At 47.3% G+C, this 19,409-nt stretch overlaps 1 protein-coding gene across 4 annotated transcripts in view; it reads left to right on the top strand.

Moving 5' to 3' along the window:
• The window catches only part of RGS3 (regulator of G protein signaling 3), a 125,674-nt gene that overhangs the window by 77,676 nt on the left and 28,589 nt on the right, over positions 1-19,409 (top strand). Inside the window, exon 1 of one of the 4 annotated variants that reach the window (XM_058672853.1) lies at positions 18,816-19,200. The exons of 2 other annotated variants lie outside the window; for them this stretch is intronic. In XM_058672853.1, the coding sequence (XP_058528836.1) occupies positions 19,147-19,200 (54 nt within the window). In that variant the 5' untranslated portion in view covers positions 18,816-19,146. Of the gene's footprint in view, positions 1-18,815; positions 19,201-19,290; positions 19,388-19,409 lie in introns of those variants that run through there. One more of the 4 variants, XM_058672852.1, reaches the window with a different exon arrangement.

Genomic DNA, 19,409 nt, shown 5'->3' with positions numbered 1-19,409 from the left:
GATTGGGCCTACCGGTGGGCCCCAGGCTTCTGCCCCTCCCCATTGCCTGTGGTGAGCCACAGCACACTGCTGCTCAGCCTCGCCAATCAATGAAGCACTTAATTTGGCTGCACTGGCTCGAGGAGATGAAATACGACCTGGTGGCCACTGCTCTGCAGCATCCTAGTCCATCCCGGTCGGCCGGCCGGAATGATGAACAAGCATTGGCGATTGCCTCTGAGAGTCATAATCACGGGAAGCCCAGCCTAGCCCCTCCCCACCACATAAATCACTCCCAGAAGCACACAATGGCCTCTTTCCTGATGGGCCGATTGTCTGTGTTTGGTGTCTTGGGCAGGCAGGAGCGGGGAGGATGGGAGCACAGGCATGTATTGTTGAAAAGGCCATCTGTGCAATTTGAATACAAAGTGATCCTTTTCACTCCCCCACACCTTCTGAGCTCCCATTTTTGTACTTTCTTCTGTCTTGGGCCTTTCAAAATTCTCATCTTCCCTGGAGGCCATTACGCCTGGGTCTCCACTGGCCTGGGTCCTCTGGCCTGTGGCAGTTGAGACAACATCGTGGATCCTTTTTGGAAATAATGATGTTTTGTTAGTATATGTCTTGTGTTTTAGTTTTGGTCTCTAAATTTCTTTCTTTCTTTTTTTTTTTTTCCACAAATTCCGCCACCAAAACCCTTGTTTATGCACGACACCAAGGCACTGACAGGGTTTTGCATAGGGGTGGTGCAGGCGGTTTCACACCGTGGGGCAGTCCCACTGTGAGCACATGGGCTTTGGAAGTGGCCCCTGGTTACTTCCTTTCCCCACTGTCTGGCATGATCCCCTCTTGGTCCTAAGCAGCCTTGGTCAGTGGGTTATTCCAGGTCAAGGCCTTCAACCTAAACCATTGCTTCTCCTACATGTGAGGGTTTATCTTTTAGGGATGGAAGTCAAAGGAACTGGGAAGAGGCAGGAGGGGTATATCTGGTCTGTCAGAAGCCCATTCAACTATAGAGGGATACTTGTAGGACAAATAAAACCAGATGCTATGTGTTTGTTTTCTATCCAGTAGAGACAAAACTTCCAGAATTTGTTTTCCTGAGAGATGGCACAGGCTAAAAAGGTGAATAATTTTGCACAAGATTTACCCACAGTCTGATATGAAAGACAAGATTAAGCTCCCTGGAACAGGCACTATGCCCAGGCCCATGCCCAGAGCGCCTGCTTCTGGTTATTCTGCAACCAAGATGGCAAGGCCCGGGAGGCTGGGCAGTCACATCTCTACAGATGTGGGAGACTGCAGCCCTCAGAAGAAAGCCCAGGTCTCAGTGTGGCCTTGCAGGCTGTCCCTGCTTGACACTCATAACTCTGGGACTTTTTCCTGAGTGTAAAGTAGCAAAGCATGTTTCTGTTTAGGCTGCTGCCTCTGCTTTACACTGCCTGCCCTCTTGGCTGTCCCTGCTGGACATTAAGCTTCAGGTTGCAGCCCCTGCTCAGAGATGCCTGTCTCAGGCATGTGTCAGTAGGCATTACTCCCATCTTTGCATGCCCAGGTCACTCTGTTCATCCTAAGCAGAGTGTTGGGCAGCCAGATTTCATCTGTGAAACTCTGAGCTCCTTGGGAACAGGTGGAGCTCATGTTTTATTTCTCTTTTCTTCTGTTGTTGCCTGATCTAAGGCAGGTAGTGCAATGGATACTGTACAGTTCAATAGAACCATCCACTTCAGCTCCCCTCATCTGTGTTTTACTGTCTAGATGAGGAAACAGACTAAAAAGGGAAAGAGGCTGGCCAGCATTGCAGGACAGGCCAGCATCAGAACCGAACTGGAGCTCTGGCCCTCCTGGCTCCCTTTGGCTCACAGTGTTTTGCTGTTGCAGAGATAGGAGGTAGATTCCTACCTAGGTGATGAAGTGGTTTGGGCAGGTTCACTTCAGGGTACCACCCCTACCTTCACGGTGACACTGGGGCATCCCTGGAAATGAAGGGTGCCCGCTCTTGGTTCTCTTCCCTGGGCTACGAGGCGCCCCTGCCACGTGACCAATTGCCCTCAGAAAACCACAGTTATGTTCTGATCCTGGCTCAGATTTTGCTTCTGCGGGTTCTTACTGTGTGACCTCGGACAAGTGACTTTACATCTCTGGTCATCATTATTTCTTCGTCACCAAAAATAAGGGAGTTGAATCCAGATGTTCTCTACGATTTGTCTGATGACAAAATATTAGACTATAACAGTAAAGATGTCGCAGGAAGGGTGAGGACCCTGACAGAGAGCAAACAATGGTTTGGTTCTTCATTGTGTACATAGTTCACTGAAACCATTTCATGAGGGATGGTAGAGGTTAGAGCAGGTGGAGTTCAAAGCCTCAGGCTAAAGGAAGGAAAAAAACCACAATGAACACTTTAGTCTTCACACTGAAATATGAGTACCGGGATGTGGATCAGTGCAAACGCTGTACTAGGCTTGTGTTTATCATGAACTTATAGCACATAGGCTCACACAGGCTGTCTGACAGGAAGGGGCTCTCATCAGAAGCACTTGAATTGCAAGCATTTTTTGTTTGTCTCCTCCCCAACATAAGGTGTATTTTACCAGGCTACCCCTGGGAGACTGGCCCGAGGAGCTCTCCAACCCAAGGTCTTCCTCATCCGCCTTCCTTTCTGCTCAGGCAGATGGACACACACTGCGCTGTTTCATTTGAGCCTCACCTGTGACATGTAACTATTGCATGTTCTTTAGCCTTCCTAGTACATGGCATCAGGATGACTTCCAGGTGGAATTTGACATCATCTATATGCTGTGCCTTTAGTTTCTAGTGCTTTACCAAGTGTTAGTGATTTTACATCTAGGTTTAATGTCACTGCCGCAGCTGTTCCTTGGGGGACAGAACGTCAGGGATTTGGTCAGCTAGCCTAAGGAGTGGACCTCCCCTCGTCACATCATGGTTCGGTGGCAGAATGTCTTCTGACACCTGCTGAAACTCTCAGGTGGACTTGAGGAGCCCAACCCAACACAGATGCAATAATAGAGGAGGCAGCGTCTGTCTGGATGGGTGTCTGGAACTTTGGTAAAAGCCTAGAGTCTTTGAATGAGGAGCCAAAATGCGGTAGCTCAGCTAATTAACAATTTACAAGCCCATCGCTAGACGCCATAGCCAGGAGTGAGGCAGGAACCTGGTGGTGGGTACAGAGCTGCTGACTGCTGGAGATTCTGCCCTGTTGGGGGCAGGGGGAGGAGCTCGCTCAGCAACTCCCCTTGTTGTCCTGAGGAAATGTAAGTTACCACTTGGGGCTGTAATGCAAAGAGTGAGGGATCAGCCAGGCTAATGGAGTGAGGTTGTCTCCTTGTCAGCTGACTTGTCTTGTCTAAATTCCTGGCTCATTCTCGCTGGAGCGGAATGAATGGGGCGGCTGTGTTGTACCTGGAGCGAAGAGTGCTCTAAAAATAGCAATGGGCAGGGGCGGAGGGGAAGAGGAGAGCAGGGTGGGGACACCTTAACCCCTCTTCGTCTTCCTACTGGGTCTCATATGTGAGGAAGTTTTTCGGATGTTCAGGATTCAGACACCAGAGGAAAGGGGCTGGCTGTGAGGCGCGGGAGGTGGGGGCGCAGCCAGTGTAGGATTCACGTGGGGCTGCAGTCCTGGGAAGCCTTTCTCTCTTGCCTCAGGGCACACTGGACCTGGGAACCCCTGGAGCTGAGTGAGGCTGGGCTTCCGGAGAGTCGCCAGACAGGCGAGCAGTTCTGCCTGGCAAGGAGTCCCGGCTAGCTTACCCTGAGCCCTGACCTGGGCCAGCTGGCCTTAAGCACTGTGCCTCCTCAGCTAGTGCCCCCTCCCTTGCTGACTTGTTTTCCTGTCACTTCCTACAGAACCTCTGGGGAGGGAGGACAGAGGAAGGCCAGGGTGGACTTGGAAGACGGAAGGCCTCATGGTTGAATAAATTTCTCTGTCATTCCCCAGAACAAGCATAGACATCTGAGGAGCCTTCAGGTCTAGAGACCAAAAGACCAGGGTTCGAATCCCAGCTCTGCTTCCCACCGGCCATGGGATTACTTGTGAAGTCCCCCAATGTCTATAAAATGGAGAAATGACACCTATTCACTGGGAGTACTTGAGATCAAAGGGTTTGGTGTATGCAGTGTGCGTGGTAGTGGTCCCTATCTCCAGCGGCTCAAAAAACACACTTGACTCTATAATGCTCTTCCTCATGCTTCCACTCAACACAGTTGATTTGTCTGCTGTGTTGTTACCGAAGTAATTCAGATAACTGATGTTTGTTAGAAGAAAACATTTACTGCAGATGACCCAGAAGGAGGAAATGCAGTTCCAGCACCCACATGATAACCAAAGTTGACTTCTTGGGTACATATCTCTTATTTGCAAACTGAGGTGACAGGTGCGTGTTTCCATGCTGTAGCATAGAGTGTGTCCATGTTTCCATGGCAGAGTATTATCCTACAGTATCATTGTGAGAGCCTTCAGAGTTATCTCTGTCCTTCTCTCAACTATGCTTTCTCTCAACAACTTGCAGGTAGTTCAGTGTTCAGGTGGTTTCAATTTCTTGTTTCATAAAAAAGAAATGTGGATCTGGCGCAGTATTCTGGTATCTAAAATCCTTGCCTTGAATGTGCCGGGATCCCATATGGGTGCTGGTTTGTATCCCATAAGGAGCTGCTCCACTTCCCATCCAGCTCCCTGCTTGTGGCCTGGGAAAGCAGTCAAGGACGTCCCAAAGCCTTGGGATGCTGCATCCACGTGGGAGACCTGGAAGAGGCTCCTGGCTCCTGGCTTTGAATTAGCTCAGTGGCTACTTGGGGAGTGAACAAGCGGATGGAAAATCTTTTTCTCTCCTCAGTAAAATTTGCCTTTCCAATAAAAGTAAATAAGTCTTTTAAAAAATAAATGTATATAAAAAGCCAGCTGAGATTAAAAACAAAATCTTTGTAGATACATGCGAGGACTTCAAAAATTCATAACGACGGAGGGGCGAGTCTTGTGGTGCACCAAGTAAAGCCCCCACCTGCAGTACTGGGGTTCCATGTAGGCATCTGTTCAAGCCAGCTGCTCCACTTCTGGTACAGCTCTGTTAACGCACCTGGGAGAACAGAGGATGGCCCAAGTGCTTGATCCCCTGCACCCAAATGGGAGACCCAGGTGAAGCTCCTGACTCTAGGCTTCATTCAGCCAGGCACAATCCTTATGGATTTGGGGGAAACAAAATAGCAGATGGAAAATCTTTCTTTCTGTCTCTCTCTCTGTAATTCTGCATCTCAAATAAATAAAACATGTTTTTTTTTTTTAAAAAAAATGAAACAAAAAGTTGTTTGTTGAGCTATAAAAGCTGTGAAGTTTGTTACCATACAAAATATATACTTTCCAGGCTCTTTTTGGAAACTGCTTACATTATAGTATCCCCAGCATTCAGATTATCAACTACTCTATGTTGGATCCTCAACAAATATTTGTTGAATGAATGTTTTGTTAGAGTAAGTTCCTGGTAGTAGAATTACTGGGTCAAAGAGTATGAATGTATTTATGAAGTAGATTCTTGTTCCTGTTGCCAAATTATACTTCCAAGTACTTGTTAATTTCTGCTCTCACTTTTGATTGGCTATTCTTGATTGGCTTTTTCAGGAACTTGTCCTTCTTGGCCCCAAAGTTCCTGCCCCCTGGAACAGCCCTTGATCTGGATCTGACAATGCCTGTTAGCTTGTACCCTCAGTAACACTGGGTGTTGCTACATTTTTGATAGGTTCCTCTTTTTGGTTACTGGAGACATTAAACATTTATTTATATGCCTTTTCTTCTCTTGCATCACCTATTGTGGGAGTAGTCCATTCAAATCTTTGGCTCTTTTTCCTGTTGGATTTGTTTTTAATTCAAATAGTAAAAAACAAAGCAGACTCCTTATATAATGAAGATATTGGTATGTTACCCTTTTGTTTTTACTACTTTTTAAAGAAAAGTTATTTTTATTCGAAGGCGGATATACAGAGAGAAGCAGATACAGAAAGATCTTCCCTCTGTAGGTTCACACCCCAAGTAGCCATAACAGCCAGAGCTGAGCCCATCCGAAACCAGGAGCCAGGAGCCTCTTCCAGGTCTCCCATACAGGTGCAGGGTCCCAAGTCTTTGGGCCATCCTTCACTGCTTTCTCAGGCCACAAGCAGGGAGCTGGATGGGAAGTGGAGTAGCCAGGACACAAACTGGCACCAATATGGGATCCTGGCACATGCAAGGCCAGGATTGTAGCCACTAGGCTATTGTGCTGGGTCCTCTTACTATTTTTTTAAGTTACATATATCTTTTCTCTGATTTATAGGTCATTATATCTGCAAATTGTTGTAGTTTCAGCTTTGAGATATAGTTCAAATGCCAAACCAGTTCACCCAGTTAAGTGTGCAATTCAGTAGTTTCTGGTATATTCAGACTTCTACTGCCATCACCCTGGACTGTGTTAGAACATTCCCATGACCTCAAAAATGCTTGCCAAGTCTCTCCTCCTACTCCTCCAGTCCTGAGCCGCCATCAGTCCACTTTCTGTCTCTTTCAGTTTGCATATATCTGATATTTCATATCAACAGAATCATATAGTATTTAGTTTTTTGTGACCAAATAGGCTTTTGTTTAGCATGATTTTTTTTAGTATGTTTTTATGTTTACTCTTGTTGGAGGATGTATCGCTGCCTAATTCATTTTTCTGGTGAAACAATATACTATCGCTTGGAGAGACTACCTTTTGTCCAGTTGGTGGACATGTAGGTTGTTCCTGCTGTCTAACTGTATGGATCATGCTGCTGTTTTTGTGTGCATGCGTATTTTTGATTTCATTTGGATATATACCAAGGAGTGGAATACCAGATCAAATGGTGACCATGTTCAACTTGTTGAGGAACCACCCACCTGGTTGTACAATTTCAGTTTCCAGCCACTGATGCATGAGGGTTCCAGTTTCTCCATGTCTTGGCTAGTGCACAGTATTTTTGAGGATGTATTTTGAAGATGGTAGCCATATTGGTGGGTGTAAAATAGTATCTCAATGTGTTTTTCTTTCTATTTAAAAACAATTGCTAGTTACTTTAATCTCAGGTTCAGTACTCCTCTAAGCAAAGAACTTTACAAGTCCAAGGTGGATAGACCATCACTCAGCAGGGATGGAGACGATGGTTAAAGACAGAAGTGGCATTTTCCTTTATCTCCTTTCTGTGCATTTGAAGATATGTTTTACCTTTGACCAGAGATTATGGAATAGTTACATTTTTCTACTTGGACTTCATGGTCTTATTAACATTTTAATTTATATTATATATCAAAGGAAAGCCCATGTAAAACAGAATTCATTTTCCCCAGTTATTTTTCTCCAAAACTTGTATATAATATTAGGATAACCACCTTCATATTTTTATACATTGTCTCTCACTTTCTCACATAGTTATACTTCTAAATAAAATTAATATATTTTAAAGTTTTTTAAAGTTTATTTTTATTTGAAAAGCAGATTTACAGAGAGTGGGGAAGAGAGCGAGAAAGAGAGAGAGAGATCTTCTACCCACTGGTTCATTCCCCAAATGGCAGCAGTGCAGGGGCCTGGCACTTCTTCTGGGTTTTCCACATGCGTGCAAGGATTCAAGCACTTGGGTCATACTCTGCTACTTTTCCAGGCACATTAGTAAGGAACTATATCAAAAGTGGTGCAGCCAGGACTCAAACCAGGAGCCATATGGGATGCTGGAGCTGCAGGCCAAGGCAAGGACCCCAAATTATTTTATTTTAAAACTTATTTATTGGAGAGGAAGACAACATAAAAGAGAGAGATGAACGTGATCGTGTTCCTTCTGCCGTCTGACTCCACAGATGCCTGCAAGGATCAGGAATAGGGCAGGATAAAGCTGGGAGCTGGGCACTCAGTCAAGGTTTTCCACACGGGGGGGTAGGAACCCAGACACTTAAGCTTTGACCTCCACCTCCTAGGGCTAACATTAATAGACAGTTGGGGGTCAGGAACCAGTGCTGGAAATGGAACCCAAGATTATCAATATGAGTTATGAATTCCTTAACTGGTATCTTAGCTGCCAGCCTAAATGTCTGCCCATGAGTATTATTTTGTAATTCAGTTACCATCATCTTCCTATCCCTTCTCAAAAATCTCATGGAGATTTGTATTATCACTTGATTGGATTATATGTAGGACAGATGTTTGGCACAGTGGTGAGATATCACTTGGGACACTGTCATCTTATATTAGAATGCCCATTTCCAAGTCCAGCATCCTTCTAATGCATGCCTTGTGAGGTGGTGGATGATCATGCAAGCACTTGGGCCCTGCCGCCCATCTGGGAGACCTGGATTGAGTTTCAGGCTGTTCTGGCTACGGCCTGACCCAGCCCTGGCTGTTGAATTTATTTCAGGAATGAATCAGTGGATGGAAGATCTCTCTGTGTCTGTTTTCTTTGCTTAGGTTTCTGTCTTTCAAATAAAGTGAAACAAAAGCAGTTTGTGAAAGTTTATTATACACACACCCCCCCCCCCAGAAAGGGCATTATTACAACTGCTAATTACTCTCTTCTCATCTGGGAATAAAATTATGTTTCTTCATTTGTGCACGTCTGAAGATTCTTCCAGGAAAGTTGTGGGAAAAAAAGTTTCATAGAGTTCTTATGTAGTTTTGGTTAAGATTTTTATGAGATTGAAATATTTTTAAAATATCCACTTATTTATTTTGGAAAGCACAGTGACAGAGAAAGGGTGAGGATCTTCCATCTGCTGGTTCACTTCCCAGATGGCTGTAATAGTCAGGTTTAGACCCACCCAAGCCAGGACTTTGGGGATCTCCCATGTGGCTTAGCAGGAGCACAAGTACTTGGGTCTTCTCCTGCTGCCTTGCCCAAAATAGTAGCAGGAGGCTGGATCAGAAGCCGAATGTCCAGGATTCTAACTGGGGCTGTAATGTGGGAAGCTGTTGCATGTGGCAGCTTCAGCTGCCATACCACACTGCTGATTCCTAAATTTTAGCTTTGATTTATACTACAAGTGGAAATATTGATTGATTTATTTAGTATTTCTATATGTTCTGTAACTGATAATATATTTGTGCAACATTTGTGCCCAAAAAAGCCTAAATACTACTGAACCAAATAAAAGAAACATACCACCCCCCCAAATCTGTCACCATCAGTGTTACTCTCCAAGTGCTCTCTGGTGTGGTCCCTTCAAAGCTTTTGCCATCCACAGGCATAGATTTTATTTACTAAGTAATACCACATTATGCATAAATTTCTGTGACTCATCAGTGAAACTGGATTCTAGAAATGTTTTACATTATTACCTAAAATTATTTCTTTTTTGAGTAGCCAGCAGGCCATAGTTTATTTAATTTATTGATGCACAATTAAGCCATTCCTCAGGCTTTGATTGTCTGAACAATGCTTCTGCAACAAATGGCCCCGGAAAGTTCCATGTGTTCCTTCTTGCTGCATTTGTTGGTGGAATGGAGGAGGACACATGCTGCCCAAGTGCTCTGACAGTAGTGTCCTTCTGTTCACAGAGGATAATCCACCCATTCCGTAGATGAGCAAACAGGGGCAGGCAGATTCAGGCTGCGCATAATCTTCCTTCCTACTGACAGTCGGTGAGGGTACCTATTTCCCCACCCTATCATTAGCATTTTGGGTGTTGTTGCGCTTTCAATTGTCGGTATAAGAAGTGAAAAATTCTGTTCCATCTCAACTCACATTTATTTACTAAGGACAATGGACTTCCTTTTACATTTATTGATGATAAATATTTCTTCTTCTCTGGTTTATTAGTTTATGTCATTTGCCACTATTTTATTTGGGTTTTATCTGATTTGTAAGCTATTTTTATGTGATTGAAATAGCAAAATAGCAAGCAGTTGTTAATTATGTAAGTTATACATTTTCCCATTTTATCATTTGTCTTATTTATAGTATTTTATCATTTTAAAAATTTAACATTTTTGTTAGAAAATGCATATTTTTTGTAATCGAGTCTCTTGGGGAGTGAGGTTATACTAAGACCTTTCTGACTGAGACTATAAGGAATATTCTCTTATATCTTGTTTACATACTTTAACCCTTTTATTTTTTACATTTTTAAATTTTCAATTTCTCTGCAGTTAACTTAGTGCCTGGTGTCAGATGGAAATCTCATTATTGCCATCCCCTTAACAGTTGATCAATTTTTCCAATCATGTTTTTTTTTAAGGATTTTTTTTTTCATTCAAAGTTACAGAGAGGGAGAGAATCTTCCATTCTCTGATTCACTCCTTAGGAGGCCACCATGATAAGTCCTGGACTGGACCAGTATCCAGGAGCTTCTTTCTGATCTCCCACATAGGCCCAAACATTTGTACCGTCCTTCACTGCTTTTCCCAAGCCATTAACAGGGAAATGGATGGGAAGTAGAGCAGTGGGACCTGAACCAGTGCCCATATGGAATGCTGGTCCCAATCCTGTTTTTTTCAAGAATTTTATTTGAAATGCACAGTGATACAGAGAGGGAGAAGTTTTAAAAAATCTTGCATCTACTTCATTCCCCAAATGCTTACATAATGCAGCATAGATCAGGCCAAAGCCAGAAACCTGGGACTCTATCCTGCTGTGGCCTGTGGGTGTCAGGTGTCCAAATACTAGGATCTTCCCTGCCTTCCCAGATGTGTTAGCTGGGAGCTGGACCTGCAGCATCTGGGACTTGGCACTCTGATATGGGGTGTTAGTGTTGCAGGTGGTGGCTTACCCCACTTATTGCAGGCCCAACCGTGTGTTTTGAGCTGTCCCTTCTTTTATATATATATATGTATATACATATACACACGATAAGCATGTATATGTGCATATATGTGCACATATACATATGTGTATATATGTAGGTCAGCTTCTCAGATCTAGGTGGGTTTGTGAATTTTCTTGTCTTCATCGCTAATTCATCTAATCCTACATTAGACTTGAGGCTTCGTGACCGTAGCTGCATGAAATGTTTTGGTAATATTGCACTTGCTGAAATCAGCCGTCATTCTTCTGCAGAAGTTACACACCCTCATTCTAGTCTGCCGAGGTTTTACCTTTAACTCTTTTACACATGAATCTCAGTCTGAGCTTTACAATGGATCTGTAATCTTTTGTCCCACCTCCTGCTACCTGTCAGCCCTGCTTTCTCCCTTACCTGCCCAAGTATTAGTGAAATTGTCTGGAATGCTCGCTTCTGATTGTTACTATTTTTAGACACTAGTTCTAGTCCAAGAATCACCCAAGAGTCGATCAACTTAAAGTTACATTTTGCTTCCAGTTCCAATTGTCAGTAATAAAGTCTGTGTTTGTTTCTGGCATCATTGCTTGCTCCCATCTTTTGAACACCATATCATCTCACTTTTGACTTCTTGATTTCGATTCACTTTTGTCTGGAGAGCTTTCTTGAGACCATTTTTCCCCCTAGAAGGCCTCCATAGGCAGGTATATTTTCTTAATCCTGTCCTCTTGCTCAAGTCATGATTTGCTTGCAATAGTGAATTCTAGGTTAATAATGAAAATACCTGTGAAATGTGAAATACCTGTTCTCTTGTTCAAGTCATGATTTGCTTGCAATGGTGAATTCTAGGTTAATAGTCCTTCTCTCAGAAAACCCAGTAGCCCTGCTCTGCGCCCTCCTTGCATTGAGTGTTGTCAGAAGGGCATGTTAACCTGATTCTCTGGCCTTTCTGCATGGCACCAACCAAGCTCTCTTTCCAATCTTTGGAATTCAGAAAGTTTACAAGATTGCTTCTGGTTGCTTCTAGTTGGGTAATTTCCCTTCGCACTGACTAGGTGAGCCCTCTCAGTCATAAAAGTCAAGTGTTCTTTTAGTCCAGGGAGATTTTCTATTCATTTTTGGGATTGTTGATGTTCCCCCTTTGAGGGATTCTTATGAGTAATAATGACACCTAACATTTATGGAATTTGCTTTCCTTCTGCTGTGAAATCGGCCCCACAGTAGTATTGCTATCTCCATTTTGTACATGAGGAAGCAAAGGAACAGAGAGTTAGGTAAATTGAACTGGGTCCTATTGCTAGGAGGAATAGCCGCAATCCAAACCCAGACACAGGCTCAAGAGCTTATGTTCATAGCCACCACAGTATACTCCTTTCCCGTGGTGTCCACCACAGGGCCAGCCTTGGCCCTGACCTTGACACTCTGTAGAGACAACACAGAGTGTTGACAGCTGGGGTGGGGCAAACTTGGGAGTGCTACAATTATAGAGTTGCCATAGGTGGTGATGCTGAGGGCCAGCAAAGGGCAACAGTCATCAAAGGTTTTTCCTGTGACTTTAGAATCAAGGATTTCCCCTCCCCTTCCTGCCCTTGCCATCTGTCTCAGGCCTCCTCTCTATCCCTGGAACTTTTTCCTGTGGCTCCTGTGGCTCTCCCTGTTCCCAATCCTGTCCCTTTAGTTTCCTTTCTGAACAGCAGCCCACGTGACTTTTCCTATGGCACAAACCAGGTCACCGTCTCACTGCCGAATGTTTGTTAAATGATTTCACAAATGAACAAATACTTTTAGAGGGCCTAAAGTGCTAAGTACTGCTGACTTAATTGGGCATCTCTTGGTTATGCATAATAAGCACCCAACTCAAATGAGCTCAGCCCATACACAAACTTCTTTGAATGATGAAGGGTAGTCTTGAGGCATCCTTGGATTCAGGCTATTGAGCAACAGCATCGAGAACTGGGTTCATCCTCTTCATCTCTTGGTCATGCCTACTTATGTGTTGACTCACCCCTCGGTGGCGGCTGTAGACCTGCCGAAAGTGTCAGCTCTGAGATAATGATTGCTCATTTTAGTAGTAGTCCCTGGCCCGGGTTCCATGGCCCAAGTTGGATCACATACCCATCTCAATCACTGAAGACAGAGAAGTGGGCTCAACTGGTCACCTGAGACTTGGGTCACATGCTCATCCTCGTGGGTGCTGGGCCAGATCCTGGTGAATCACCTGGTATGAGATGAACAAGGGAAACATTTTTCTTCAGATGGCATGCTTGACCAGTCCATGTGGTCCTCATCCCCCTATGCCTAACAGTCTGCTGTCGGGGAAGAACACTGGAGGACAGACACAAACACACGATGAGCAGCATGGAATGACTCCAGGACAGTCGTGAAGGGGTCAACGAGAGCACCTATTGGAAACAACCTGGTCAGGGACGTTAGGGAAGATTCTGAGGCATTGTGAGGCATCAGAAGAATTGTTCTAGACGAGGACTTGAAAGCAGATCAGCATAGGTAGTAAGAATAAACAAAGTAGATGAAGCCCAAGATGATGCTGGCCTTCTGCTGTAGGAATCGAGCTAGGTGGGACAAAGATTTTGACCTTTACCAGTACTCAGCCATGGGAGCTGACTTGCCGGATTTGAGTGGTAGAGAACTCCCACTGGCCTTGTGGAGGAGAATGGCTAGGAGGAGGGCAAGGTAAGAGGCTGGAGCAGTTTGGAGTTGTTGCCATCAACCAGGGAGGGTGATGTGGGCTAGGGTAAAGTTGCTAGGGATTGAGGGAGAGTCATGCAAAAGCCAAATGATGTGAAGGGTAGGGATTGACAGAACCTAATGGGTAATCAGCTGGGGTGTGTTTGGGAGAGGGATGACATTCAGGAGTCAGGCTTAGGCAAACAGGTACATGGTGTTGCCTCTGTCTGAGCTAGGAACAGTGGAGGAGGAACCGTGTGGGTGGCCAGATCATGGGTTTACTGTAGGTGGTAGCATCGTGAAGCAGCATGATAGAGTCCAAGTCAGTGAAACCTTACAGAAACCTGAGCATTGAAATCAGGCCTTGTGAACGGCCTGTGGAGAAGCATCTGTGCTTTAGAACTCACATTGTATGCGATTGTTACAGTTTGACATCAGCTGCTCCAGTCCACAAATCTCTGGAATGTATCATGCAAGTTCCTAGCCATTCTCAGTTTTGCTACTTATCTCATTGGGAATAGTACAAAGCAGCTCATGAACCCTCACTGTTCTGCAGACTATATTTTGAGTAGACAGATCAAGTCCTACAGTGTGCAGGTTTTGCAGATGGGGACACTAAGACTCCGAGAAAGGCTTGGCTTAGCCCTGGGATTCATGGGAGACAGTTGTAGTGTTTGCATCTACGTCCTGCCTCCCCCAGCCCCCTGCCGCCCCAATCCTCTGGTTACAACCTGAACTCAAGGCCAACAGTCCAAGCAGAGGTTGTCCCAGGGAAGGGCATGGATGCTCCACACTTTCCAGGAACTCAACTTGTCAGTACTCGGCCGGCCCTCGAGCTGGCAAGAACACAGTGGGTTGAGGATTGCTCCCAAAAGCTTGAAATTTCAGGCCAGCATGTGACTGGTTGGGCTAGCGCCAGGAAGGGAGATGGTCATGGCTCCTGGTCGCTCTGTGCTGCTGTAACTGCCCAAGGTCTGGCTGATACTACTGAGGTGACCACAAAGTGTGCCCTGGGCTGAGGACAGAAGCCAGTCAACCACAGGTTTCGGGGCCAGCTCCAGTGGGGGGACTTGGTATCCTGCCATGGTTCCTACTTCGGTTCCTATTAGAAAGCTGAGAATTGTTGCTGATGAAGAGATTAATGGCAAAGGAAGAGACATTTAGGAAGCGTGCCTAGGGGACGAACATACAGTTAAGAGCAGAAGTCCTGGGGTTAATGAATGCCTCTGCTCTGCCAAGTTTAGTTACCTGATCCATGACATGGGCAAATTGATAACACCCTATAGCTCAGTAAGTGGTCATTGTATTAGTCCTCTTCCCCTTACTATAACAGAATACCTGAGATTGGACAATTCATAAGGAAATGAAGCTTATTTAGCTCGCAGTCTCAAAGGTCAAGGGCATGGCACAGGCACTTGCTCAGTTTGGGTGACCTCATAGCAGACATAGTGGTGGGAGCTTCAGAGTAGGGGAGGAAGAGATCCCATGATGGGGAGTCAGGGAGCAGAGAGGACCCAGTCTTACTCTTTTGTAACAACAAGCTTGTGAGACCTAGCCAGAGTCCCACGAGAACTAGGCTTATTACTTCCCAGGGCAGTGCCCCCAGTGACCCAATTATGTTGCTCTAGGCCCTGCATCTTAAAGGCTCCACCATCTACCAGCCTTGCCACACTGGAAACTAAACTTTCAGTATACAAACCCCTGGGGGATGCAAACCATGCCAAAACAGTAACATCAATAATCACCAGCTCTCAGTACACACCAGGTGTGTGTTAGGCCATCAGCAGGTGTTACGGTGTCTATCTTTCCTGCTCACACCAACCCTCTCGAAGTTAATTCTGTCCACCTATAGTGCTATAGTAATGACACACCAACAATGACAGCAGTGCTCATCTATCAAGCACTTACTGTGTGCCATGCAGTCCACACACAACACCTCGTTTAGTCCCTGCCAGGGCCCAGTGAAGGAGAGGAAACAGACTCAGAGACTAACTTTCCCAATAGTCATTCACTCTGACTTTCTGGGCTGTTTCTGAGTACCACTGACACAGGTGATCACTGTAGTAGGAGACCTGAGAGGGAAATGAGAATGATCACTGCTGGGACTCTGGGTCTCTCCTCCACGTCAAGAGGCCAGGGAGAGAAGGGAATTAACCTGGATTCTGCATGTTAGAACCAAAATTCCCTGTGAACTTGAACCTAGAGCTACCCGATCACTTAGGATGGTAACCTCAGGACAAAGCACATGCTACCAGGAACAGTTAGATTCCCACCTGCAACTAGCCATAGGAGGATGTATCCCAGGGTTAGGATCTCAGAGGCTAAAGCATGGCCAGACAACCTCGTGTGCAGTATCAGCACCCACATCTGCTATGCCCACCTTTGCATTCCATCCTAGAAGCAGGCTCTTTCCCTGCCAACCCCATATCCTTATCTCCTGGCTAAGTAGGAACTCATTGAGCATCCAAATGACCAGATTTCCTGGCTGCCTGCAGAGGGGAGGGTCTTTATGCATGCAGCCGGTGGACCCTCAGTCCTTGGCAGGCTAGCAGGTTCAAAGCTTCGGACCACGGAGCATATGCACAGACACTTCCAGGGAGTTTCAGAGCAGCCCAGACACTTGACTTTCTGAAGTAGCAGTCTGGGAGCAGGGCTCTGTAGAGGGGAGTCTAGTGTGTCACCTGACACAGGCTGGGGTGTCCAGACTCTGGGAAGGCCTGAGCAGGTGCTGGCAGTGCAAAGGGGGTGCTCTTAGTCTCCCTCATGTTCTCATTCCTGCACCAACCCTCTCCACTACTTCTACACTGTACCATTGGCACTGTCACCTTCTAGGATGGGGAGACTGAATGAACAACCCTTGGCAGGTGCCCTGCTCTCTGTGTGAGGGACATTGACAGGACTTCGCTTCGCCCAGAAGAGTCTGCACAGGGAAAGGAAGTGGGCTCCTGTTTGTGTAGGGCTGTTGGTGCACTGGGCTTAACAGAATGGAGACAGGAAAGGAAGATGTGAGCTGCAGAGGAGAGGTAGGACCAGCACCTGGCCTGCATCTCCCTAGGCCTCTCTGGAGCCTTGGGTCCTGCCTGACGGTGCTGCCCCATGGGAGGTGGACCCTGTCCTGGGTGCTGCTGCCTGCTGAGGTGGGGAGTTTGCTGGTACTTGGGGTGCACAGACAGCTTCTCAGGCTGCCTGATGAGGGTTGAATAGTGTACACATAATAGAAAGTGGACCCAGCTCCCTCTGTAGGTCTACACTGGCTCAAGGGTAATCTTGGGAGGGGCTCATAATCTCTCATGGCCTCTGTTTATCTATCTGTGAAATAGGGATATTAGCAGTTGTAATCTAAGCAAGTTGTGAGAACTTTGTAATTGGGATGTGCATGGAATGGTACTGTCATTGAGGGTCAGGTTTGGGTAACTAGAACCTGTACATCAACACCTGGGCTTTGGGCCCTGAATATCTTGAGGTATTGACCCCTTGGGGCCTGCAGGCCACCTATATATTTCACTGCCCTGTGGGTTGTCATTTCTGCTGTACTGAATAGCACTGTCATTTATCTAGGTGTGAGACATAGGATTTGGGACCAAGTAGTGGCTGCTCCAAGTCCTGCTAACCAGTTGCTCTGCCTCTTGAGAGTCATGCTCACTTTCTGGGCTTTAGTTTCACTGGCTATAAATGAAGAGATGGGAATGAAAGATCTCCAGGGATACAGCCTGGCAACCATGACACCCCTATGTCACCTCAGGTTGTATTCTGGGAAGGCCACTGCATGGACAGAAAGAAGAGAGTAGCTGCCCCAGGACTGCCCTGGCCAGTCTGGTCTGGCAAGCCCCTGGTTTGGGTCCTGGAGCTGCTTGGCCAACTCTCCTCGGTGCTGTGATCCAGGGCTCTGATGAAAGTGTGCTGGACCTAGCGCCCCGGCTTGGCAGAGCTGCTTTGTTTATCACAGTCTCATTGTGAGCTTGTTGGTGGGACCACGTGGCTGCTGTCTGTACCCTCCTCACTGGATGACCAGCTGCAGGAGTATAGGGCCTGGGTCTGTCTTCTCCATCGTCCCATCCCCAGGGAACCAGCACAGGGCCTGGGCATGGACTAGCCACTCCTGAGCTAGGAGAGCATCAGAAAGCAGGTGGAGACCTGTGGAAGCAGGGAGCCCTGTGTGCAGGCTTTCCACCCTCAGAATTCCTCCCAGGCTCCAGCAAGGCCATCCTGGGAACCAGCCTGTCCCCCTGGGAATCGGCCATCTTCTGAGACTTACCTCCTAGTTCCCCAAGAACCCACCGAGTGACAGTTTCCCAGTCTGAAACCTTCCTGGGCTCTGTCCAGGCTGGTGTGGCTGTATCCTCCCTTTACCCTGCCTCTGACACAGCAAAACGCCCCTGGGAGCTTATTGGTGCCCTGAGTTGCTCCAGCGAAGGGTGTTTTCTTGAACCAGTATGTGTGCAGACAGTTGTGTAGCATGAGAGATGGGAGAGGTGGGAATAGAGCATGAGGTAAGAAGGGACTCAGGGACTCGGGAGGTGTTGGGGCTACCTCAGGAAAAACAGAGTGGCTGAGGACAGGAGATGGTGCTCCTTCTGTGCCCGCCACTGAAGGGACCACTTGCCCTGGGATGGGCACAACTCCCTCCACCTGGGCTCCAGGAGCAGTGTTCATGGCATCTAAGAACAGCTTTGTGCCTGTAGACTGCTTGGTTCTCACCAGGGAAGAACAGGCTCGGAGCTGGACTGATCACTCTTCCATCCTGGCTTCATAGCCATTTGGCTCACAACCATGGGCGCCACTCACCCTCTGCAGGTCCCGTGTCTGTAAACAGGGTGATAATAGTCCTGCTGCACACCACACCAAGCAGCATTAAATGAATTAATGCAGGCAAAGCTCTGGGAGCAAGACCTGGTTCAGAGCTACTGTCCAAAAAGGGGCAGCCAAAAGCTGGCTCACTAAATCCTCCATCCATCCCACAGGTGGGCAGTTCAGGGGTTTCAGGCCCATTCTACAGGCATGGAAACTGAGGCTCGGAGAAGGGCAGGGACTTTGCTCAGCAACACCCAGTGCTGAGCTGGAGTTACAACTGGGGACCCTTGCTTCCCGGTATGATCCCTGGATTGGGGACATCTCCTTCACCCAGGGTCAGCCTATCTTAAGGTCTGTGCATCACGGAGTTTGGCTTACAAAGGCACTTAAACGCTTATCCAGCTGTGCCGGGGGATGCTGCCGGAGGGTGCTGAAGCCGCCACTCCACCACACCCGTGAATTGGTCAGCTGTGAGGGCTCCGGGGCCCCTGGGTTCACTTGCAGATGCCGGCTGGGACAGAGCAGCGTGGGGGTGGGGGTGTGCCGGGTAAGCCTCGGTGATTGGCTGAGTCCTGCTGGGGGAGCGGCAGGCGGCTTTGCGGGCTGCCCCAGCCCGGGAGCCCTCAGGCTGTGCTGTGCGTGGGGCGGAGCCGGCTCCCGACCCGATCCCAGTGCCAGAGGGGTGCCGCCTGCAGCGGAGGGATGCCTCGCCCTCCGAGGCGGCACTCCGCGGGGCAGCTTGGGCACTGGGGCCGGGCAGCAGGGGAGCCGGCGTCGGTGAGTGTGTGAGCGTGTACCCCAGGGTGCCAGCTGGGTCCCCGGCAGAAGGACAGGCTCGCCGAGGACTCGCGCACAGCGCGCAGAGACATCCCGGACTCCGTCGCCCATTTGAAAGTGGTGTGGGAAGCCGCGGAGTTTTGTCTTTGATGGAAGAAAGAAGCTCAGCTTTTCTCCAGAGTGGCGGCCGCCGGCTGGACAGGGTGTGTGTTTGGGAAGGGCCCTGGAGAAGGAGGAGGAGGAAGAGGAAGGCTAGAAGGAGGCGGAGGACAAGTGGGAGGAGGGACGGGTGATGCAAGGGTTTTGAAAATGCTACCTAAATGTAGGAGGTGGAACCTGGCCACTGGGTTCTGCTTTCCCCGGCAGGTATCGCTCCCCTCAGGAACTTGGGTGAGTCCATAAATAGCCCTGC

The sequence above is a fragment of the Ochotona princeps genome, chromosome 14, assembly GCF_030435755.1.
Source record: "Ochotona princeps isolate mOchPri1 chromosome 14, mOchPri1.hap1, whole genome shotgun sequence".
NCBI lineage: Eukaryota > Metazoa > Chordata > Mammalia > Lagomorpha > Ochotonidae > Ochotona > Ochotona princeps.
Note: the sequence above shows the minus strand (reverse complement) of the source record. Positions and strands in the feature narration are given on the sequence as shown.